We start from the raw sequence: 25,907 nt of genomic DNA on the forward strand, positions 1-25,907 counted from the left end.
TGAAAACTGTAGAAGAGGGATCATAATATTTTCAGACTTTTTAAACAAATTGAATCATAAGTATTTATTATATATAAAAATAAAACAAAGAAGTTTTTTTTTTATAGAGTTGGGGGGTCTCTTTGCTCCCAGGCTGGTCTTGAGCTCCTGGCCATCCTCCGGCCTTAGCCTCCAAAAGTGCTGGGATTATAGGTGTGAGCCACTACACTTGGCCCAAAAAGTAAATTTTAAGACACTTTTAGATTTTAATTTTCAAAAAACAAAATCATTTTATTTGTAGGGGTGAATTAAAGTGATTAAAAGAATAACTTGGATAGCCAACTGGTACAGAGTTACTTTCTTAAGATCAATGGATGAAGCAACTAAATTAAGAACTACACACATCAGAGTGAACGAAGATTCTCTGAAAAAATAAAAAGCTTAAAAAAATAAAAAACTATGCACAGAGGTGCTAAATAGGCAGTCAGACCCCTCATAGCATGTATTATGCAGCTTCTTGCAAAAAGTTGAATTGCTACTCTTTTTATTGTTTGCTTTTGTTCACGTAAAACTTTTTTTTTAATATATGAAATGTTAAAATAAGTTGAGGAATCAGGTTTCACTTTTTTTTTTTTTTTTTTTTTTGAGACAGAGTCTTGCTCTGTCACCCAAGCTGGAATACAGTGATGTGATCTTAGCTCACCAGAACCTCTGTGGGCTCAAGTGATCCTTCCACCTCAGAATCCCGAGTAGCTTGGATTATGGGCGTGTGACACCATGCCTAGCTACTTAAAATTAATTTTTTAAAAACTTTTTTTTTGAGATGGAGTATTGCTCTGTTGCCCAGGCTGGAGTGCAGTGGCGTAATCTTGGCTTAATCACAACCTCTGCCTCCCGGGTTCAAGCGATTCTCCTGCCTCAGTCTCCTGAGTAGCTGGACTACAGGCACATGCCACCATGCCCAGCTAATTTTTGTATTTTTAGCAGAGACAGGGTTTCACTACGTTGGCCAGGCTGGTCTCAAACCCCTGACCTCATGATCCACCCACGTCGGCCTCCCAAAGTGCTGGGATTACAGGTGTGAGCCACTATGCCCAGCCTTTTGTTTTTTTTGTTTTTTTTTTGAGACACAGCCTTGCCCTGCCTCCCAGGCTGGAATGCAATGGCATGATCTCACCTCACTACCCAGCCTAATTTTTGTATTTGTAGTAGAGACAGGGTTTCACCATTTTGCCCAGGCTGGTCATGAACTCCTGACCTCAAGTGATCCACCCACCTCGGCCTCCCAAAGTGCTGGGATTACAGGCATAAGCCACTGTGCCGAGCCTTAAAAAACTTTTAAAATGTGCTCAATTTTAAAACAAAAATCAGTATGGAGTCACTCACATACGCTTGTTTTCTGTGGTCTCACACAATCTCTCATTTAGATTAGTCACATATATGCTGACTTTTTTAACACAATGAAAAGAAAGAAAAAAGGTTTCAGAAGATAGAATCCATGAAGAGGCTAGTAATGAATCCTCTGACCACAGAAAATCAGTGATAGACTGCAAGATCACAATTTATCCGTATCATAACAAAGAGGTATAATAAATTTTTTCTAAAATACCCAATTCATTTTTACAACGAATCACACTGATAAATATTTCTAAATGATTCATGTACTTTCATATGAGGTTATTAATAGTTATGCTTTTCTGGTAATAGTTTTTTCCTATTCTTGCTTCAAGGTCCAACCATAAATTTCTGGACAGTCTCAAATATCCCAAGGGCCAGGAATAAACCACAAAAGTGATAATTCTGGCCGGGCGCGGTGGCTCAAGCCTGTAATCCCAGCACTTTGGGAGGCCGAGACGGGCGGATCACGAGGTCAGGAGATCGAGACCATCCTGGCTAACACGGTGAAACCCCGTCTCTACTAAAAAATACAAAAAACTAGCCGGGCGAGGTGGCAGGCGCCTGTAGTCCCAGCTACTCGGGAGGCTGAGGCAGGAGAATGGCGTGAACCCGGGAGGCGGAGCTTGCAGTGAGCTGAGATCCGGCCACTGCACTCCAGCCTGGGCGACAGAGCGAGACTCCGTCTCAAAAAAAAAAAAAAAAAAAAAAAAAAAAAAAAAAAAAAAAAAAAAAAAAGTGATAATTCATCAACATTTATTTTTGCCAATGCAATAAATAAATCTGTCATGAGGTTAATTTCTCCTAATTTGTATAAAATAATCCCATTAACCTGGAAAAGTAATGATCATATTGATTTTTCTAGGGCTCAAACCCTTAGACAAATATCTCTTTGATTACCTGTTAGTGTAAAGAAAACTGAATGCATTTTATATTAATATTTAAACTACTGGTAACTGTAAACAAAGTAGCATTTATTAAAATAGAATATACACTTAATTTATACTAAATTCCAGGGAGATTTATACAAGTTTTTCAGCCTTAATTTTTAAAGGAACACATGATTTTTTTTTAAACATTACCAGTCAAGTATATACAAAATTGAAATACGCCATTCAAGCCAGATTGTGATTTTAAAATAACAAACCTCTAAATAGCTAAATAATATACAATGCGTAAAATTCTAATTACACACAGGTATAATTCTTACATAAATATTGGCCCTATAATACCGAGCGATATTTACAAGCAAACATGATCCAAACAGCACATGCAGATTCAGGGTAAGTAAACACTCGGACACGAACTGCCAGTCGCACTTGGTCTCCACGGCAACAGATAATTTCTTCACAGAAAGGAGATCTATTTAAGAAAAAAAAATTATTCAATTAAGAAGTGACTATACACTTTAATTCCTTATTTGCAAGTAAATCAGTATTTCAAATAATTGTCTCAGGCTAGGCGTGGTGGCTCATGCCTGTAATCCCAGCACTTTGGGAGGCCGGGACAGGTGGATCACCTGAGGTCAGGAGTTCAAGACCAGCTTGGCCAACATAGTGAAACCCACATCTCTACTAAAAATTACAAAAATTAGCCAGGTATGGTGGCAGGTGTCTGTAATCCCAGCTACTTGGGAGGCTGAGGCAGGAGAATCACTTGAATCCGGGAGGCAGAGGTTGCAGTGAGCCAAGACTGAGCCACTGCACTCTAGCCTGGGTGACAGACTGAGACTCCATCTCAAAAATAAATAAATAAAATAATTTTTTCAAATTCTGTCTCTGCTATCAAACACCCTATAATTTTGGTCAAGCTATTCACATTATAGACTATTGCCTTATATTCCAAACAAAATCAGAGATACCTGAGACTGCACCAAAATCACTGGGAAAATAATCCCAGACTATCTAGGGCTACATTTCAGACCAAATGAATCAAAATCTGTGGCAAGGAGGGTAAGTCACTGTAAAAGCTCCCATGTGACTCGGATGTCATTCCTAAATAACCACCAGATTAGGCTGGGTGCAATGGCTCACACATGCAATCTCAGCACTTTGGGAGGCCGAGGTGGGAAGACTGCTTGAGCCCAGGAGTTCAAGACCAGCCTGGGCAACATAGGAAGACCCCATCTCTACAAAATAAAGATTTTAAAAAAATAGCCACGTATGGTGGCACATGCCTGTGGTCCCAGTTGCTTGGAAGAGTGAGGTGGAAGGATCGCTTGGGCCCAGGAGGTCAAGGCTGCAGTGAGCCGTAACTGTGCCACTATACTCCAGCGTGGGCAGCAGAGCAAGACCTTGAGTTAAAAAAAAAAAAAAAAAAAAAAAAAAAACGAAATAAAAAAAACCCTGCCAGACTGATCTCTTAAGATTCTTAAACTGAAAAAAGGATTCCATAAATTACACCTTACCGAAGACATGTGGCAAATGCACGTCTTGCATTTCTATACACAAAATGTATTGGGAACCCTTTAAATGTGTGTCCATCAGGTACAGCCCTTCTTATGGCATCCTGAAATTCTTCATTGCCTGCTGAAATACTTGTTGTACGCTCAAATTCATAAGAAGCCAAAGCTGGTGATAAAAGGTAGGAGAGCTGGTCTTCCCAAACAGTAGTGAGGCCAAGATCCTATAAGCAATCAAGAGAAAAAAAGTGAAATACAAAAATATTTTCAAAACCAACTAAATAAAAATGTTGATTATTTTAATGTATACCAAGAAAAGATTTTTAAAAGCTATCATAATATTTTAATAATAATAATTATAGGGATGCATAGAAATAAAAATCAGATAAAAGGAACTATAGGTGATCAGATTTTACTTCTTAGAGAAATAACCAAAAAAATATTCAAAACAATGACGTTCATGAAGTCCCCAAATCCTGTACTACTCTAATATCTACTACAAAATACTATATGAAATAGCCTTAATATGGAGGACAGGTATAATTCTTATATTTTGAGATATTTTACTTAACTTTAAAGAGTTTAGGCCATGCGTGGTGGCTCATGCCTGCAATTCCAGCACTTTGGGAGGCTAAGGTGGGCTGATCACGAGGTCAGGAGATTGAGACCATCCTGGCTAACACGGTGAAACCCTGTCTCTACTAAAAATACAAAACATGAGCCGGGCGTGGTGGCGGGTGCCGGTAGTCCCAGCTACTCAGGAGGCTGAGGCAGGAGAATGGCGTGAAGCCAGGAGGCAGAGCTTGTAGTGAACCGAGATCACGCCACTGCGCTCCAGCCTGGGCGACAAAGCGAGACTCTATCTCAAAAAAAAAAAAAGAGCTTAGTAAGAATGAATCTGTTTATTAGACTGACTCTTCACTGAACTGCAGAGGTGAGAAAAGTCAACAAATTAATTCTATATGTGATTAAACAAATATATACTGAACATGTGCTCTATAAAACTTATATACTGTAAGAGATAAAAAGATGAACACATTTTACAGGCCCCTAGGGAGCTTAAAACATATTTCTATGGAATGTTAAAAACACGTGATTCCACTTATTTTTTACTTTTTTTAATTTTTTGAGACAGAGTCTTACTCTGTTGCCCAGGCTGGAATGCAGTGGTGCAATCTCGGCTCACTGCAACCTCTGCCTCCCAGGTTCAAGTGATTATCCTGCCTCAGCCTCCTGAGTAGCTGGCATTACAGGCACCCACCACCAAGCCCGGCTAATTTTTGCATTTTTAGTAGAGACGGGGTTTCACCATGTTGGCCAGGCTGGTCTCGAACTCCTGACCTCAAGTGATCCACCCACCTTGGCCTCCCAAAGTGCTGGGATTTACAGGCGTGAGCAACTGCACCCAACCCATGATTCCATTTCTAACACCAAATGATATCTATTGATATCTAGACACATAAAGTTAAAAATAATATTGTTACAAATACAAAAAATTCTCAAAATTCTAGATATTTTGATTATCATAATGGATCTCTGACATTTCCTCATTTCACATTCAAGGTTTTAACTCGTCACAAATGGTCTCAAAGGTCCATGATTAACAATGCTTCTCCTGTGGCAAAATGTGAACTTTTGCTGATTTACAGGCACCTTAACTTAAATAGTGATCAACACTGGCATCCGTCACAGCTTTGTTTTCTTTTTCTATAAACAGTAATTCTTTCTTTCTTTTTTGTTTTGTTTTTTTTGAGACAGGGTCTTACTCTGTCACCCAGGCTGGAGTGCAGTGGCACAATCTCGGCTCACTGCAACCTCCGCCTCCCTGGCTCCTTTCACCTCAGCCTCCAAGTAGCTGGGACTACCGGCATGCACCACAACACCTGGCTAATTTTTGTACTTTTTGTAGAGATAGGGTCTCACCATGTTGCCCAGGCTGGTCTTGAACTCCTGAGCTCAAGCGATCCACCCATCTCAGCCTCCCAAACTGCTGGGATTACAGGCGTGAGACACTGTACCTGGCCAAAAGTAATTCTTATAAGATATTGCTTTTATTTGTAAGCAGAACCTATGAAAAGAAAGCTAAAGGCAATACAAGTGATGGAAGGAAAGAAAAAGTAATAAGGGCCATTCATTTCCAGCAATATAATGGACCAGAGGTATCCTGACCAACTCTTGCTGAAACCATATTACAAACGCCAAGTTTTCCAAAATATATATTTAAATGCTTTGATAAGTGAATAAGAAATGTATTAGAGGCCAAAGCTAAGAGTAACTGGGAACCCAGAGAACATGTTTGATAAATCAGATTGCCTTTGACAGCCTCAAAGAACATAGAAAACAAGGCTCACCCAAGGTGGGGACTGGAATAGGGAACCCTAAAAGGCGAATTAGAAATAAATCTTGTAGGAATTTTGGATTCTAGTCCTTTGTTGGTGATATGTGTTACAAATAACTTTTCCCACCCCACAGCTTCAATCTCTTAATGTTTTCTTTTGATGAACTTAAGTCTTTAAGATACAATCTTTTCCTTTATGACTTAATACTTTTTATATCTTCTTAAAGGCACTTTACAAAGGAAATCTACATGCTATTTGACAAGAGGCTTGATCTGGCTGGGCACAGTGGCTCACAACTGTAATCCCAGCACTTTGGGAGGCTGAGGCAGGTAGATCACTTCGAGACCAGCCTGGCCAACATGGTGAAACCCTATCTCTACAAAAAATACAAAAATTGGCGGCATGGTAGCACATGTCTATAATCCCAGTCATTCAGGAGGCGGAGGCAGAATTGCTTAAACCTGGGAGGTGGAGGTTGCAGTGAACCAAGATCATGCCACTGCGCTCCAGCCTGGGTGACAGAGTGAGAGACTCCATCTTAAAAATAAAAATAAAAATAAAAGTAAAAGAGGCTTGATCTCATAAGTAATCAGGGAAATGCGGATTAAAGCCAGACATCTACTCAGTTGAGTATAATATGAAAACAAATAGAAACCAACCTGGGGAGAAAAATGAATATGAAAAAAATATGACCCAGTATACATATTTTTTCTTTTTTTTTTTTTTTTTTTTTTTGAGACGGAGTCTCGCTCTGTTGCCCAGGCTGGAGTGCAGTGGCCGAATCTCAGCTCACTGCAAGCTCCGCCTCCCGGGTTCACGCCATTCTCCTGCCTCAGCCTCCCGAGTAGCTGGGACTACAGGCGCCTGCCACCTCGCCCGGCTAGTTTATTTTGTATTTTTAGTAGAGACGGGGTTTAGTAGAGATGGCCAGGATGGTCTCGATCTCCTGACCTCGTGATCCGCCCGTCTCGGCCTCCCAAAGTGCTGGGATTACAGGCTTGAGCCACCGCGCCCGGCCTACATATTTTTTCTTTAAAAAATAATAGAGTGTTTCACCATATCCCCCAGGCTGGTCTTGAATTCCTGGGCACCAGTGATCCACCCACCTCAGCCTCCCAAAGTGCTGGGATTATAGGCGTGAGCCATCAAGCCCAGCCTAACCCAGGATTTTTAAAGGGGCAAATATGCGAATAAGCATTTCACAAAGAGGAAATCCAAATAGTGGTATTCAGCAAAAATCTTGACTCTAAGGGATGTGAACAAGTTCACCATTCTTCATTTCTAGGAGAAAGTAATTCTTTTTATAAGAATTAATTTGGAGATTTTTGAGTCTCAGAACTTAAACTCTCACGACTTTCAAAATTATAAGCTTCATAATAGTAGGGACTGTAGTTGCTTTGTTCAGGTCTAGAATAGTGACTGGCACTATCACACACACCAAAAAATAAATACATAAATACATAAATGAAAAGAAGTAGGAAACTACAACTGTTTCAGTGTGAATTACCTTCCTGTGTTCTGACACTAGAAGCCTCAGCTGCATTTCAATTTCATTACTTGTTACTGATGCGTCAATTGTGGATGCACACAGAGGTGGAAAGGGAGGAAGGGATGTTGTAGCTCCAGGAGCACACACAGATTTAATTGCTTCCTCACTCATGGGTTTCCATTTGGATTCATCATTCAAATCAAATACACAGGTTTCTACTGCATCAGAGGGTTGACAATTTCCCAGGAACATCTGATGGTTGAAAACACAACCAATTGTTCGATATGGGTACAGTGGTTTGGGCTGTTCAGCAACTGGAGGTTCATCAGGATTGGTAGGTTTATGGATGTACCTAAAAAAATTAAATAATTTTATATATGAGAACTTAAAACTTAAGAAGGCAGCATCTTACTGAGAAAATTATTCTAACACTTAAGGCCATAACTACTTTTCAGAACTAGAGTTTAATACTTGTTTTTCTTTATTTCCACAATTTGATTACTCTGTATTAATTGTATGGTACATCTTACAATACTGAAACCAACTCGAAACAACAGAATACATTCTATGTATACTGTTAAGATCAAAGGCTGGGCGCGGTAATACCAGCGCTTTGGTAGGCCAAGGCAGGTAGATCACTTGAGGTCAAGAGTTCAAGACCAGCCTGACCAACATAGTGAAACCCTGTCTGTACTAAAAATACAAAAATTAGCTAGGCATGGGAGCGTGTGCCTATAGTCCCAGCTACTTGGGAGGCTGAGCCAGGAGAATTGCTTGAACCCGGGAGGCAGAAGTTGCAGTGAGCCGAGATGGCATCATTGCACTCCAGCCTGAGCAACAAGAGCGAAACTCCATCTCCAAGAAAGAAAAAAAAAAATCAAAAAAGTTTGCCTCAGATAACATAATTAAAATAATCTGGTTATGCATTTTTAGGCACAACTAACCAAAACATTACTGGGCATGATTATCAACCAGGGAGAAAAAGGACTCAGGGAAATGAAAAGAGGGCCCATGGCTGGGCCTCTAGAACACATACATTTGAAGACAAGATAAAGGAAAAACTGCGAATAGCCAGAGAGGAATAATGAATATTGAAAGACAATTATAAGAAATAAGCTAAGGAAAGAGAATATTCCAGGAAGAAAGAAGTGAGACAGCCAGGTGGAAAGGGGTCCCCAGAGAAACTCCAACCAGCCTGTGCACTGGGAGGAGTGCACACTGGGGTGGAGCCACACAAGTTCGAGCAATTTGCAGTGGGGAGGAGCCTGGCCCCTCCTCTTCCTGAGTGGAACCTGAAAGTCAATCCGCCAGGCGGGAAGCACACTAGCAGGCACTATGGCTTTGTGGAGGGTCCCTGTTTCCCAGTTTTTTTCCTTTTTGTCCAATAAATTCCATTTTTCTCCCCCTTCAAATTGCCTACAAGCCTAATTTTTCGTGGCCGTGTGACAAGGACCCAGCTCTTAGCTGAACTAAGGAGGAAGTCCTACAACAGAGGTACTCAGCTCTTTCAAAATCTAAAAAATCTAATGACAGGCTAAAGTACTTCAAAAAATGTGTCCAGTGGATTGCCAACATGGAGATGGTAACCACATCAAATTTAAAAAAGAAATAATGATTTACAACTTGAACTTATTTTCAGGCTTAGGGATGATTATCAGAAAAAAACATATGCCGGCCAGGCGTGGTGGCTCAGCACTGTGGGAGGCCGTGACAGCCCAGGAGTTAAAGACCAGCCCAGGCCGGGTGCGGTGGCTCAAGCCTGTAATCCCAGCACTTTGGGAGGCCGAGACGGGCGGATCACGAGGTCAGGAGATCGAGACCATCCTGGCTAACACGGTGAAACCCCGTCTCTACTAAAAAATACAAAAAACTAGCCGGGCAAGGTGGTGGGTGCCTGTAGTCCCAGCTACTCGGGAGGCTGAGGCAGGAGAATGGCATGAACCCGGGAGGCGGAGCTTGCAGTGAGCTGAGATCCGGCCACTGCACTCCAGCCTGGGTGACAGAGAGAGACTCTGCCTCAAAAAAAAAAAAAAAAAAAAAAAAAAAAAAAAAAAAAAAAAAAGACCAGCCCAGACAACACAGCAAAACCTCATCTCTACAAAAAAATTAGCTAGGCATGGCTGTGCACACCTGCAGTCCCAGCTACCCAAGAGGCTGAGGTAGGAGGACCACCGGAACCCAGGAAGGGGATGCTGCAGTGGGCTGTGACTGTGCCACTACACTCCAGCCTGGGCAACAGAGTGAGACACTGCCAAAAAAAAAAAAAAAAAAAGAGAGAGAACTGAAAAAAAAAAAGATGCTAATCAAACACAGCTAGTAAATATAATTTACTGTTTACCAACATCATGTTGGTAAAGAATATTTGAGGTAAAAGTTTTCTTAGAGTTCATTTACTTAGCTGCCATAATTGAAGTACTTTTTTACGTAATCACTAAAAAGGCTCTAACTAAAATCATCAACACGTACCTTCAAGTACCATCAATATGGACAAAAAACCCTTATAATTTAAAATACTTATAACTTAAGCTGGGCACGGTGGCTCACGCCTGTAATTCCAGCACTTTGGGGGACTGAGGTGGGTGGATCACCTGAGGTCAGGAGTTCGAGACCAGCCTGGCCAACATGGTGAAAACTTCTCTACTAAAAATACAAAAATCAGCCAGGTGCAGTGGCGTGTGCCTGTAATCTCAGCTACTGGGAGGCTGAGCCAGGAGAATCGGCTTGAACCTGGGAGGCAGAGGTTGCAGGGACCTGAGATTGTGCCAGTGCACTCCAGCCTGGGCGACAGAGCAAGACTCCGTCTCAAAAAAAAATAAAACTTATAACTTCATTTTAATATCCTTATACACTTAGTAGACTAACCTGTGTCCTGTTAAACTCTCCCAAAAAGTGATGGTCCCATCAGTTCCACAAGTCATAACCCAAGCATGAGGCACTCCTTTTGCCTTGGTCCCAACACAAACAAAGGCTTCTAATCCATATCCAAGAAGAAGGCTGCACAGAAGGTTCGCGTGATCTTCACAGTCACCCTGGAAGATAAGACAAATTAAAATGAAGTATTCATTCTTCCATATTGTTTCCTCATTACATACTTAAATACAAAATTATAATAAAAATTTATTGGCCAGGCACAGTGGCTCACGCCTGTAATCCCAATACTTTGGGAAGCCGAGGCGGGTGGATCACTTGACGTCAGGAGTTGGAGACCAGCCTGGCCAACATAGGGAAACCCCGTCTGTACTAAAAATACAAAAATTAGCTGGGCGTGGTGGTGCACACCCATAGTCCCAGCTACTCAGGAGGCAAGGCAAGAGAATCACCGGAACCCGGGAGGCAGAGGTCGCAGTGAGCTGCAATCACGCCACTGCATTCCAGCCTGGGCAACAAAATGAGACTCTGTTTCCAAAAAAAAAAAAAAAGTTTTATAAAGAACTCACACAACATAGAAAGAAAAGTAGATTTTTTTTTTTTTTTTGAGACAGCCTTTTGCCTGTCCTGTCACCCAGGCTGGTGACATTATTCACAGCAGCCTTGACCTCCCAAGCTTAAGTGATTTTCCTGTCTCAGCCTCCCAAGTAGCTGGAACTAAAGGTGTGCACCGCCACACCTAGCTAATTCTTTGTATAAATGGGGGTCTTACTGTGTTACCCAGGCTGCTCTTGAACTCCTGGGCTCAAGTGATCCTCCTGCCTCAGCCTCCCAAAGTGTTGGGATTATAGGCATGAGCTGTTCCCAGCCTGGAATATTTTAATAGATTAATAGCTGAAGGACATGAACAAACAAGCAAACAAGTCATACAGCAAGAAATGCAAATAAATGGAAAACACTCAACCAATGACTGATAGTATCTATATGTGATAATTTCAAGAAAAAAATATATATAGGAAAAATGACTGGCAAGAAGAACAACAAAATGCCAACAATGGTTACTACTGGGGAGGTTATATATAATTTTCCACTCTATTTTCCAGATTTTCTTTGATGTGGTTATATTACTTTCAATTTTAAAAAGTTATAAAGACCTATAAAAAAACAGAAAATATTAGCTGGGCATGGTGGTGTGTGCCTGTAATCCCAGCTACTCGGGAGGCTGAGGCAGGAGAATCACTTGAACCCGGGAGGCGGAGGTTGCAGTGAGCTGAGATCATGCCACTGCACTCCAGCCTAGGCAACAGAGTGAGAGACTGTCTCAAAATACAAAAAAAAAAAAAAGAAAGAAAAGATCTGATACTGTGTTCTGTGAAAAAAATTACTAAGATATTAAACAGTATGGCTACAATTTTTTATTTAAGTGTACGAAAACTACAGGCAAAAGCAAAAATAACTATTTGAGTTGAGTTTCAGAATGAAGAACTTTCTTTCTGTTTTTCCCCTCAAGATAGGGTCTAGTTCTGTCACCCAGGCTGGAGTGCAGTGGCGTGATCTCAGCTCACTGCTGCCTTGACATCCTGAGCTCACTGCAGCCTTGTCATCCCTAGCTCAAGCGATTCCCCTGCTTCAGTTTCCTGAATAGCTGGGACCACAGGCGCTCATCACCAGGCCCAGCTATTTTTTGTGTTTTTGTAGAGACGGGGTTTCGCCAAGTTGCCCTTGCTGGTCTCGAATTCCTGGGCTCAAACAATCTGCTTGCCTCAGCCTCCCAAAGTGCTGGGACTACAGGCATGAGCCACCTTACCTGGCCAAGAAATTTCTTTCTCCAAAAATTTGCATTGGTGGTGCTACAGTTTTTTAAAAAAAAAATAACTGTAAGAAAACAAACAGCATTTTATAATTCTTAAAGTGACTTTACAAAAATTTAATAACCAATCTTTTATTTTTTAATTTACTTTTTTTTTTTTTTTTTGAGATAGAGTCTCGCTCTGTCACCCAGGCTGGAATGCAGTGGCGTGACCTTGGCTCACTACAACCTCCTCCTCCCAGGTTCCAACGATTCTCCTGCCTCAGCCTCCAGAGTAGCTAGGACTACAGGTGTGCACCGCCACACCCAGCTAATTTTTGTATTTTTGGTAGAGACGGGGTTTCACCATTTTGGCCAGGTTGGTCTCGAACTCCTGACCTCAAGTGATCCACCCACCTTGGCCTCCCAAAGTGCTGGCATTATAGGCATGAGCCACTGCATGTGGCCTAATCAACCTTTTAGACCCAAGTATTTCTGAGATTTTGTCCTAAAGAAAATTCAAAAGTAAAATAATAATATCTGCAAAGATAGTCAATGTAAAAGTTCATTCACGGTAACATCGAAAAATTAAAAATGAGCTTAACTTTACGGCCAGGTGTGCCGGCTTTTGCCTGTAATCCCGGCACTTTGGGAGGCTGAGGCGGGCAGATCAGTTGAGGCAAGGAGTTCGAGACCAGCCTGGCCAAGAAACCCCATCTCTACTGAAAATACAAAAAAAAAAAAAAAAAAAAGTCAGGCGTGGTGGCTCCATGCCTGTAGTCCCAGCTACTCAGGAGGCTGAAGTAGGAGAATTGCTTGAGGCCAGGAGGCAGAGGTTGCAGTGAGCCGGGTTCGTACCACTGCACTCCAGCCTGGGTGACAGAGCGAGACCCCGTCCCAAACAAAACAAAAGAAAACAAACAACAACAACAAACCCACTGAATAAAAAAAAGACCCGAACTTGGCAGTTAGGGAACTTAACAATAGGGAAATAGTTAAGTATATTTTGTATATTGACTCAATAAAACTTAAACACTCATTAAAAAAACGGAAATCACTTCAGGAGGCCAAGGCAGGCAGATCACCTAAGGCCAGGGTTTGAGACCAGCCTGGCCAACATAGTGAAACCCCATCTCTACTAAAAATACAAAAATGAGCTGGGGGTGGTGGCAGGCACCTGTAATCCGAGCTACTAGTGAGGCTGAGGCAGGATAATCGCTTGAACCCCGGAGACGGAGGTTGCAGTGGGCCAAGATCGTGCCATTGCACTCCAGCCTGGGCGACAAGAGCAAAACTCCGCCTCATTTAAAAAAAAAAAAAAAGAAATCAGAAAGATTGTAGCAACACATAGAAAAATGTTCATAGCATAATGCTTAATTATAAAGCAAGATACAAAAATTTATTTACATTAATTATAATTATGGAATAAATGATACATACATGGGAGAAAAAATATAAAAAGAAATGATAAACTGGGAATAGAATTATGGGTAAAGTTTCACCATTACTGTTAATGCTGTTGTTATATACATATACATACACACATATGTGTGTATATATATATTTTAACTTGCTCTGTCACCCCGTTTGGAGTGCAGTGGCGTGATCTCGGCTCACTGCAACCTCCACCTCCCAGGTTCAAGAATTCTCCTGCCTCAGCCTCCTGAGTAGCTGGAATTACAGGTGCATGCCCCCACGCCTGGCTAATTTTTTGTATTTTTAGTAGAGACGGGGTTTCACTGTATCAGCCAGGATGGTCTTGATCACCTGACCTCATGATCCGCCCGCCTCAGCCTCCCAAAGTGCTGGGATTACAGGCGTGAGCCACCGCGCCCAGCCTAAAGATAGTTTTACTTGTTTGTTATCATACTATCAACATTTTTAGAATACAGATTAGGAAATATCCCATAATCTATAAAATTAGTTTACTGAAATCAAGTCATTCAAAAAGTGTAATTAAATATACATTTGTATGTAAAACTAAACAAAATAGCATGCCATTGAAGATTTCTTTTCTATATTCATTTTGTACTGCCATTTTATCTTTTTGCTTTTTTTTTTTTTGAGATAGTTTCGCTCTTTTGGCCCGGCTGGAATGCAATGGCGCAATCTCAGCTCACAGCAAACTCTGCTTGCCAGGTTCAAGCAATTCTCCTGCCTCAGCCTCCTGAGTAGCTAGGATTACAGGCATGTGCCACCACGCCCAGCTAATTTTGTATTTTTAGTGGAGACAAAGTTTCTCCACGTTGGTCAAGCTGGTCTCGAACTCCCGACCTCAGGTGATCTGCTCACCTAGGCCTCCCAAAGTGCTGGGATTACAGGCATGAGCCACCGCACCTGGCCCCGTTTTCTCTTTTTTAAAGATGTATTATCTGAGCAAATTTCAACACATCAATAGTACCAGAAAGCCATGGTCTGGTCCTGGTGCTGTCTCTAATTCATTCTGTAAGTTGATTTCTGACACTTTAGTACTTGTAGGTCCCTACATCACAGAAATCACAATAACTTAAATAAGAAACCACATGAGAAAATAAAGATGCTGAGTTTTTTGTGTATTGATTTGTTACGAAAAATAGAACAAGGTTCTGACGTGGTCAAGTTGACAGCATAGCTGTCTCACGGTGCCCAAAGGGGTTAGTTCCAGGACCCTTGTGAAAGAGAATCCATGGATACTCCAGGCTTGTATAAAATGGTATATAGTATTTGTTTTGTTTTGTTTTTTGAGACGGAGTCTTGCTGTGTCCTCAGGCTGGAGTGCAATGGCGCAATCTTGGCTCACTGCAACCTCCACCTCCCAGGTCTAGGCAATTCTCCTGCCTCAGCCTCCTGAGTAGCTGGGATTACAGGCACGTGACACCACACCCAGATAATTTTTTGTATTTTAGTAGAGATGGGGTTTCACCATGTTGCCCAGACTGGTCGTGAACTCCTGACCTCAGGTGATCCACCCACCTCAGCCTCCCAAAATGCTGGGATACAGGCATGAGCCACTGTGCCCAGCCAAAATGGTATTTTACATATAACCTAAGCATATCCTGCTATGTACTTTAAATCACCTCTAAATTACTTAAAAATCTCAATACAATGTACATGCTACATAAACAGTTGTTATACTCCATTGTTTTATATTTGTACTATTATTTATTATTGTGTTATTTTTTACTTTTATAAATATTATTGATCTGCAGTTGGTTGAATCTACAGATACAGAACCTGTGGGTACAGAGGATTGACTACATGTACATTTTCCTAAAGCATTATTTTACAAATGGATTACAAATTCAGAATAACTATGATATACTGCTACTTAATTCTATTATGTGTGTATAATACCTTGTTTCTACAGAGAAAGGCCAGCAGAGTGCACCACTGCTCCTGTTTACCTCCTCCTCCAATAACAGGGGCTCGTTCATAACCAAGGACATTAACAAATCTTGCTGCTTGCCTTGGAGTATCAAGAAGTCGTCCAGCTCGAAGTGGTTTAACATAGGAACAGACTGGTCTATTTATCCCATTTTCATCCTAGGGAAAAGGGGAAAAACATCTGTAATGACATATTAATCATCCCCAATTATAGAATTTTTTTTCAAATACATTAATGTAGGATAAAATAATTCAGCATACCATTGATTGAGTACTTACCTTGTATCCGGTATTAGGCTGCAAAGTGCTGTGTATATAATTTCCTTTAATCTTCATCTCTATTATTTTCATTTTATAGATGAAAACTGAGGAGCTACAGCTATCTAACTCTGAGCTGTTTTACTCCAAAGGCTGTGGCAATAAGAACTCCTCTGAGAAACGTGTGGGCAGGTATGTAGGGGAGGGAGAGGTGCTCTAAGCTGAAATATTCTTTCACATTACCATATAGAATTTAACAATATATAGCCAGACAGAACAAATAACTCTTCTGATTGGCTGATATAACAGAAATGATCATAGCTTGGTTCTAGTTTGTTTCCGTTAGGGCCTCAAATTTAGAGATCCACAGGAAACAATAATTTGTTAACCAAGTCAACAGAAAACAAAATTTCAAAAAACACTCTAGAAAAAGTTTTACGTTCTAAATACAGGATATATCTTGGTGTTGGTGCTGAGTAACTTGTATGCATATATAGGTCTCTGATGACTGTCTACCACTGTGATTTTACAGTTAGTATTACCAAAGCCCACAATCTCTTTACCTTCATGGTTACTGGTACGGCACTGTAAAAGGGCCACTTACTATTCAAGATTTGGGGATGACCTACCCTCTCTGATAGGGCTCCTCAGGACATAAGATCTAACCCAGCCAACAGAAACACCATCTGTTTGAATTATCAGAACCACTGATGTCTTTCTCCATAACCAAAACATCTTTTTCCAATATAGTCCCATACTTCAACAAGGAAACAAAAAAAAAACTCACTTATTTACATTTGATTATAGTGAGAAAGATCACGAATTTTTATGTTGCAGAGCAAATTGGCTATAGATTCCACTCATACCTATAGTTCTCAACAGAAGAAGGCATCAATTTTTTTTTTTGAGACAGTCTCGCTGTTGTCCAGGCTGGAGTGCAGTAGCATGATCTCAGCTCACTGCAACCTGCACCCCTCCAGGTTCAAGCGATTCTTGTGCCTCAATCTCCTGAGTAGCTGGGATTACAGGTGTGCACCACCACACCTGGCTAATTTTTGTATTTTTGTAGAGATGGGGTTTCACGATGCTGACCAGGCTGGTCTCAAACTCCTGACCTCAAGTGATCCGCCCGCTTCAACCTCCCAAAGTGCTGGGATTACAAGCATGAGGTACTCTGCCTGGCCTAGAGGGCAATGATTTTTAAAACAGAGGATTATTATTCTAATTTGGGGGGGATATAGAGAACTATGGTTTTCTTTTACATGAACTTAGCATTACTAATAATCTAGTGTTGTATAAGAATACTAAGTCCTGAAATCACAAACTAAATATTAAAAGGATATCCTCAATCCTCAAGTGATTTACAACATTTTCTTAAAACCTAGTGGCCTTGAAGTTCAATTTCTGTAACTTATTTTAAGGTTTTTTGCACTAAAAAGTTCAAAAGGCATCAATGGATTACTATTATATTATAGCAAAACCAGCTAACAAAGGATAAAAAGAATAATGAATTATTAAGTATGATGGCCACGGTGAATCTACAGATCTTTGGTTAGGACTGAGGTGTAGGACTGTTACTCCTATTCTTACAAATCCACTAACAGGCAAGAAAAGATGAGCACATAAGAAGTGGAAGCATTTGCCTAAGTCAATCATCAATAGCATCTTAGAATGTAAGATATATTGTTTTATTATAGCAATATTCTAATATTATCTAAATATATCCCCACAAGCTAAAAAATAAAAAATTGTTAACCAAGTCAATTGAAAGCAAAATTTCAAAAAACACTCTAGAAAAAGTTTTACATTCTAAAGGCAGGGTATATCTGTATATCATCTATATATATATGTATTTATATATATTTCATCTATGAAAACAATATTGTTTTTATAATTAGATTGCTTTATACTGTTGTTCTTTAATTTCATAACTAGTCAAATACAGGAAGCAGCAGCAAGAAACAGGTCTGGCGAATCGAAATTAAATCAGCATTTTATTTACTCTGTGTATGGAAAGAGGTGGCATACACCAAAAAGGCACCAGTTGAAACTCCAATTTAATACAGGCTTTGCCATGACTGAGTTGCTGTTTGGCCTTGAAAAGAGTGTCCTCTTCTCTAACCTTCCTACTGTTTACAAAAAGAGCCAATGCCTGGCCACTTGACAATCTTATATGGTTACTATGAGACTAAATTACCTTCTACGGTTCAAATCTTACAATGAATTCTCAGAGAGAGGAATTCATTTAATATTTCGTAAAAGAAAACCCCACTTCCTTGACTTCCTTAGTGCCTCCCAACTTCTTCCTCCTCTTTGATCCTACCATTTCTCTGATTCACTGCCTTACTCCATCCTGAGCCCTCTCTGGTTCTAATTCCACGTGGCAATGAATAACCGCCTCATTTATATAGACAGCGCGGAGCCAGTTTTTAAATATGCATCTGTATTCATTTATATATGTGTGTCTGTATTCATTTATATATGTGTGTCTGTATTCATTTATGTGTGTCTGTATTCATTTATATATGTGTGTCTGTATTCATTTATATATGTGTGTCTGTATTCATTTATATATGTGTGTCTGTATTCATTTTTATATGTGTGTCTGTATTCATTTTTATATGTGTGTCTGTATTCATTTTTATATGTCTGTATTCATTTATATATGTGTGTCTGTATTCATTTATATATGTGTGTCTGTATTCATTTATATATGTGTGTCTGTATTCATTTATATATGTGTGTCTGTATTCATTTATATATGTGTGTCTGTATTCATTTATATATGTGTGTCTGTATTCATTTATATATGTGTGTCTGTATTCATTTATATATGTGTGTCTGTATTCATTTTTATATGTGTGTCTGTATTCATTTATATATGTGTGTCTGTATTCATTTATATATGTGTGTCTGTATTCATTTATATATGTGTGTCTGTATTCATTTATATATGTGTGTCTGTATTCATTTATATATGTGTGTATATTTTTTGATGTTGTTATTGTTTTGAGACAGAGTCTCACTCTGTCACCCAGGCTGGAGTGCAATGGCGTGATCTCGGCTCACTGCAATCTCTGCCTCCCAGGTTAAGCGATTCTCCTGCCTCAGCCTCCCGAGTAGCTGGGATTACAGATGCACACCACCACACCTGGCTAATTTTTGTATTTTTAGTAGAGACAAGGTTTCGCCATGTTGGCCAGGCTGGTCTCAAACTCCTGACCTCAGGTGATCCACCTGCCTCAGCCTCCCAAAGTGCTGGGATTACAGGCGTGAGCCACCGCGCCCAGCCAGGAAGCCAGTTATATTTTGATTGGTTTCTCCTTGCCCTTGTCCTGATATTGTTGTTACCTTGCCAACCAGTCATTCAGTATATAAACAGTGCTATCAGAAAGTCAGAAGCCATTTCCCTTATTCCCACCTCTAGTCAACCTCTCATTCCCAAGCTCCCTATCTGGAAACTAAACCACTTTTGGCCTGTTCCAAAATCTAGGGAAAGTAGGGTAAAGCTGGATGAATGCACAGGATCGGAGAAACTTAATATACTACACTATACTTATATGAAAGCATCTATATGAGGCTGAATATATACAAAATATTTGACCTGTTCCTTAGGAGTTACAAAAAAATAAGTGAACCTGACCATATAATTTATGTTGGTCTGTAAAAGAAAAAAAATGGGTTTAGGACTCAGGAAAAATGGAGGCAGAGATATATTGTTGAAATGCTTCAGTTAAACATTACTGGTCACTGGCTTAGAGGTCACGGTTATATAGAATTTTTTTTAAAACCCTAACAAAAAATATATATATGCCCAGAGCCCCCCGGTTCTGCACACAAGAGCTGGATTTACATATAACCTGCAAAGTGTCCAAATGGTTAATTATTTAGCACTAAGTATCAAGCAAATACACATTCCAAGTTAAACAAAATGGATTTTCATCTACTTTAAATCAAATATTTTCAGAAAGGGTTTAAAACAATAATTGATTCAACCTGAGAAAGCTGATTTTTCAAAAACCCACAATAATTGACATTGAAAGTAAAATAAGATATAGATTGATCTTGCCACTCACCTATGCAGTTAAAGAAAATATTACAAAATCAGCATTTTATTTTACAAATACACTTTTATTTTTTGGAATACATTTTACAGATAAATATTAAACAAAATTTACACACGTTAACAGTAAATCTCAAATACAGGCATAAAATTATTCTAATATAATTTACAAACCTGTGCAAAAATCTTAACGAGTCGTGAGTTGTGTGAGGGTCGAATTTGCAAATATTCTCTCCACCACTGCTTAGCATATACAAGAAATAATCGCTCTTTCTCTGCAGTTTTCTGACGTTCCAAAGCAAGCTTGAAATTGAAAAAAATATTTTTCAATTCCTATTCATTATCCTTAATTACTACCAAATATGTAACAAATTTATCTACTCCTATAAGAGCCTCCTGACTTCCCGAAGTTTCTACACTTACCCCTAGTACAATCCAGTCTCCATACAATAATCATAAGTCACCTTTTCTTCCTCCCAAGACAGAATTTTTTTTTTTTTTTGGTTGGCGGGATGCAGTCTCACTCTGGCGCCCAGGCTGGAGTGCAGTGACGTGATCTCAGCTCACTGCAACCTCCGCCTCCCACATTCAAGCAATTCTCCTGCCTCAGCCTCCTGAGTAGCTGGGACTACAGGCATGTGCCACCAAACCCGGCTAATTTTGTTTTGTATTTTTAGTAGAGACAGGGTTTCACCACATTGGTCAGGCTAATCTCAAACTCCTGACCTCATGATCCGCCCGCCTTGGCCTCCCAAAGTGCTGGGATTACCGCACCTGGCCCAGAAATTTTTTAATAGTAAATCATACAGGCCGGGCGTGGTGGCTCACGCCTGTAATCCCAACACTTTGGGAGGCCAAGGCAGGTGGATCATTTGAGGTCAGGAGTTTGAGCCCAGCCTGGCCAACATGGTGAAACCCTTTCTCAACAAAAAATACAAAAACTAGCTGGGGATGGTGGTACACGTCTGTAATCCCAGCGACTCAGGAGGCTGAGGCAGGAGAATTGCCTGAACCTGGGAGGAAGAGGTTGCAGTGAGCCGAGTTCATGCCACCGTGCTCCACCCTGGGCAATGGAGTGAAACTCTATCTCAACAAAAAAAACAAAACATACTGTCATTCTCTTGTTTAAAACACTTCATTCTTGGCCGGGCGTGGTGGCTCAAGCCTGTAATCCCAGCACTTTGGGAGATCATGAAGTCAGGAGATCGAGACCATCCTAGCTGATACGGTGAAACCCCGTCTCTACTAAAAAAATAAAAAAATAAAAAACTAGCTGGGCGTGGTGGCGGGTGCCTGTGGTCCCAGCTACTTAGGAGGCTGAGGCAGGAGAATGGCGTAAACCCGGGAGGCGGAGCTTGCAGTGAGCTGAGATCCGGCCACTGCACTCCAGCCTGGGCGACAGAGAAAGACTCCGTCTCCAAAAAAACAAAAAAACACTTCATTCTCCATCACACTGCAAAATACCTGCCTTGGCCTATGAACGCTGGCCCGACTCTCTCATTTTCTCCTCTCTCCCCAACCCACTACACTCCAGCCACACTAAGGCTTTCGTTCCTCCATAGGGGCTTTTGTTCTAGGCTGTTCCCAATGCTGGAAGCTCAGCCCCAGTCTTTGCGTGACTGGTTACTTCCTGCCGTTCAGACCCTTTCCCTACCTTAGTCACTTGACCTATGATCAGTCACCCAATAACCACTGTATCATATCCCCTGTAATAATTCTCCACAAAACACCTTCTACTATCTTATTATTTTGTTTGCTGACTGATTGCTTCTCCTGCACCAAAATCTGAACTCCTTGAGAGCAAGCTGTCTAGCTGTCTGCTGCCCTGTACACAGCTACATCTCCAGTGCCTGGAACAGTGTCTAGCACATTTTAACACCTGTTTAGGATCCATAAATATTTCTGACTTTAATTTCTTTTAAGAGACACGGTCTTGCTCTGTCACCCAGTATGGAGTACAGTAGCATGATCATGGCTCACTGTAGCCTCAAATTCCTGGGCTCAAGTGATCCTCCCGCCTTAGCCTCCCCAGTAGCTGGGACTACAGGGATGCGCCACCATGCACAGTTAATTTTTAAAAATTTTTGTAGAGATGAAGTTTACCTATGTTGCCCAGGCTGGTCTTGAACTCCTGGCCTGAAGTGATCCTTTTACCTTGGCCTCCCAAAGTGCTGGGATTACAGACTAATTAGCCTGGCTAAAATTTTTAATAGTGCAATTTTAAAGATAAAATTAGAAGCAATTTATCAGAAACAGAATAAACTTATGTTTTAGTCACTAGAAATTATAAATATGACAGTGGAAATATGAGAAAATATATATAAAATAGTGTTAAGTTTAAAAAGGAGAACCTGGCTGGGCACAGTGGTCCATGTTTGCAATCCCAGTGTTTTGGGAGGCTGAGGCAGGTGGATTGCTTAAGGCTGGGAGTTTGAGGTTTCAGTGAGCTATAATTACACCACTGCACTCAAGCCTGAGAGTCAGAGTAAGATGCTGTCTCTAAAAAAATAAAATTTAATTTAAAAAAACGAGCTACAACTCAAAAAAAGTAGAGCCCAAACATTTACTTTATATGTCACATAAATATATGAATAACATGATTAAAACTCATGTATAACACTTTGGAAGGCCGAGGCAGGCAGATCACAAGGTCATGAGATCGAGACCATCCTGGCAAACATGGTGAAACCCTGTCTCTACTAAAAATACAAAAATTAGCTGGGCGTGGTGGCATGCGCCTGTAGTCCCAGCAACTCGGGAGACTGAGGCAGGAGAACTGCTTGAACTCGGGAGGCAGGGGTTGCAGTGAGCTGAGATTGTGCCACTGCGCTCCAACATGGCGACAGCGAGACTGTCTGAAAAAACAAAAAAAACCCTCACGTATACATATATGTATATGTGTGTATACACCATTTATTGAAGAGACAGGGTCTTAGTCTGTCACCCAGGCTAAAGTGCAGTGATACAGTCACTCACTGTAACCTCAAATTCCTGGGTCAAGTAATCCTCCCGTTTCAGCTTCCCAAGGAGCTGGGACTACAAGCATGTACCACCATGCTTGACTGATTTTTCAAAATTTTTGTAGACACAGGGTCTCACTATGTTGCCCAGGCTGGTCCTGAACTGCTGGACTCAAAAGTGATCCTCCCACCTTAGCCTCCCATAGGGTTGGGTATTTATTTGAGTAACATCAAGATTGGTTTCCACTATGTGGTTTCAGGTATATATACCACCCATGACACATGTCAGAAGCTAGAGATTAGAGGGAGATGAGAGTTTACAAAAGGAAGGAAAAAAAGTTTAAAGAAAACAGGGCAGGGCATTGTTTGCCTGAGGGAGAAGCACTAGCATCTAACCACAGGTCTGTAAAAGGAACAGTATGACAGGCAGGGTGGAGTAAAGGGTTAGTCAAGGAGAACCATTCCACAAGTGCCATCCCAGCAAGTCAGCAGATAATAAGAACCTCCAAGCTGCAGACTGGCAGGAACTGAACGGGACAGCAAATCTAATGCAGAGGAGTGAAAACGTCTGCCGATCTTATAAGACCCAGGAAGAAAGTAATTCGTCAGAAACCTGACAGTGGAACTAGGGAAAAAAACCTTTCCAAATACACGCTAGAAGTGGCAAGCGCTTCTACCCTGAAGGCAGAGCAGAAAAGACACAAGCAGCAAGCTTTCAATAAACATCCGTGAAAGAACGTTAAAATCCCACCCCACTGAGGTTACACTCCACTCTTTTATCCTCTTCAGCTTTATCCTGTAATTGTTTCTTTTTTTTTCTTTTTTTAAGATGGAGTCTTGCTCTGTTGCCCAGGCTGGAGTGCAGTGGCGCCATCTCGGCTCACTGCAAGCTCTGCCTCCTGGGTTCACGCCATTCTCCTGCCTCAGCCTCCTGAGTAGCTGGGACTACAGGCGCCCGCCACCGCGCCCGGCTAATTTTTTTGTATTTTTAGTGGAGACGGCAGTTTCACCATGTTAGCCAGGATGATCTTGATCTCCTGACCTTGTGATCCACCTGCCTCAGCCTCCCAAAGTGCTGGGATTCCAGGCGTGAGCCACCGCGCCCGGCCTGTTCTGTAATTCTTATGTTGTCTCAATAAACGTTCATTGTATTTCCCAAACTAGAGTACAGATTCTCCTAGAAAAACAACCTTGTCTTCATCTTCTTTCTCATCCTTTTTGTGAACCTGTGAGTGCTAATCTAGAAAGTAATAAATGGTAATTTTCTAAAACTAGAGTGCCTTCTAGGATCAACAGTTAAATACACTACTATGAAAACAGACAGACAAAAAAAGAGAAACTCATAACTATTTACCTGTGTGTTCACTACTTCTTGAGATAACGTTTGATTGAGTGGTGGATACATTTCAAGTTTTATATTTAAAATTCCCACAGAAACTTTTGATTCTGTGCCTATAAACATAAATATTTAGAACTTCAGAGATTTCAATACTATATATATTTACTCAACCAAAGTATAACCAAAATAACTTAGGCACTTGGTGTTTCATCACTTACATGGAATAAAGATAACATTCAACATTACCTTTAATATTCATACTAAAAATGAACCAAATCAATGTTTTTAAACAAAGGTGTTTAATTCTAAGGAGATTAACTATTTTCTTAGCTTTCTGACGCTCTTTTTCTTCGTTAAGTAGAGGTGGGGGCTCCTTATGTTGTTCAGGTTGGTCTTAAACTCTGGAGCTCAAGTGATATTCCCGCCTCAGCCTTCCAAAGTGCTTGGTGGGATTACAGGCATGAGCCACCACACCCGGCCTTTCTAACATGTTTTAAGAAGCGTTTCTGACCTGAAGGATTTGAGACTCTTAAGTTTTATCTTCATTAAATGTATAATATCAACCAGACTTACATTAAATTCAAAGTCAAAGCAACTGTTAACACCTCATTCTGTCTCTACACACACACACTAAAAATTAGAAAGCATTTATATTGTCACTTATAGTAACTCCCATTTGTCACTTCCTATTATCAAATTACAGGCTGAGTAGAAATTTTTAATCCATGCCTGGATTTAAAGAACTAGAAAACAAGGCCGGGCGCGGTGGCTCAAGCCTGTAATCCCAGCACTTTGGGAGGCCGAGGCGGGCGGATCACAAGGTCAGGAGGTCGAGACCATCCTGGCTAACACAGTGAAACCCCGTCTCCACTTAAAAAAAAAATACAAAAAATTAGCCGGGCGAGATGGCGGGCGCCTGTAGTCCCAGCTACTCAGGAGGCTGAGGCAGGAGAATGGCGTGGACCCGGGAGGCGGAGCTTGCAGTGAGCTGAGATCTGGCCACCGCACTCCAGCCTGGGCGACAGAGCGAGACTCCGTCTTAAAAAAAAAAAAAAAAAAAAAAGAAAAGAACTAGAAAACAAATATACTTCACATCAAAATGATTTAATGTTTCTTTAGTGAATCAGAATCTGCTTGTTTCCAGGTCACTGCTATGATTATCATGTTAGGCCTATTTTTGAAGACAAATAATTGGGTATTGTCTTTGAAAATAAATTTCCTACATAAAGAACACTTTTTCTATAATTTTTATTTAAAAAAAAATACATTCTTGGTATGACTTATTAAAATCTAAATTACTGACCAGATGTGGTGGCTCACGCCTGTATCCCAGCTCTTTGGGAGGCCAAGGCAGGCAGATCACAAGGTCAAGAGATCGAGACCATCCTGGCCAACATGGTGAAACCCTGTCTGTACCAAAAATACAAAAATCAGCTGGGTATGGTGGCGCGTGCCTGTAGTCCCAGCTACTCAGGAGGCTGAGGCAGGATAATCGCTTGAACCCAGGAGGCAGGGGTTGCAGTGAGCTGAGATTGCACCACTGCATTCCAGCCTGGCGAACAGAGCTAGACTCCGTCTCAAAAAAAAAAAAAAAAAAAAAAGTCTAAATTACTAAGTCTGTGCTGTCCACTGGCAAGGTTTAACTCTGTGACTAAGGTTCACAA

The 25,907-nt window shown here is 40.8% G+C and overlaps 1 protein-coding gene across 3 annotated transcripts in view; it reads right to left on the bottom strand.

Moving 5' to 3' along the window:
- Positions 1–2,116: 2,116 nt before the first annotated feature.
- Positions 2,117–25,907, bottom strand: part of CEP76 (centrosomal protein 76) — a 30,370-nt gene continuing 6,579 nt past the window's right edge. For all 3 annotated transcript variants that reach the window (XM_030925980.1, XM_030925979.1, XM_010375625.2), the window contains exons 6-12: positions 24,259–24,356; positions 20,119–20,247; positions 15,594–15,782; positions 10,466–10,632; positions 7,622–7,955; positions 3,782–3,999; positions 2,117–2,736 (exon numbers count right to left, since the gene is read on the bottom strand). In XM_030925980.1, the coding sequence (XP_030781840.1) occupies positions 2,598–2,736; positions 3,782–3,999; positions 7,622–7,955; positions 10,466–10,632; positions 15,594–15,782; positions 20,119–20,247; positions 24,259–24,356 (1,274 nt within the window). In that variant the 3' untranslated portion in view covers positions 2,117–2,597. The remainder of the gene's footprint in view (positions 2,737–3,781; positions 4,000–7,621; positions 7,956–10,465; positions 10,633–15,593; positions 15,783–20,118; positions 20,248–24,258; positions 24,357–25,907) is intronic.

This window comes from Rhinopithecus roxellana, chromosome 21 (assembly GCF_007565055.1).
Source record: "Rhinopithecus roxellana isolate Shanxi Qingling chromosome 21, ASM756505v1, whole genome shotgun sequence".
Lineage (NCBI taxonomy): Eukaryota > Metazoa > Chordata > Mammalia > Primates > Cercopithecidae > Rhinopithecus > Rhinopithecus roxellana.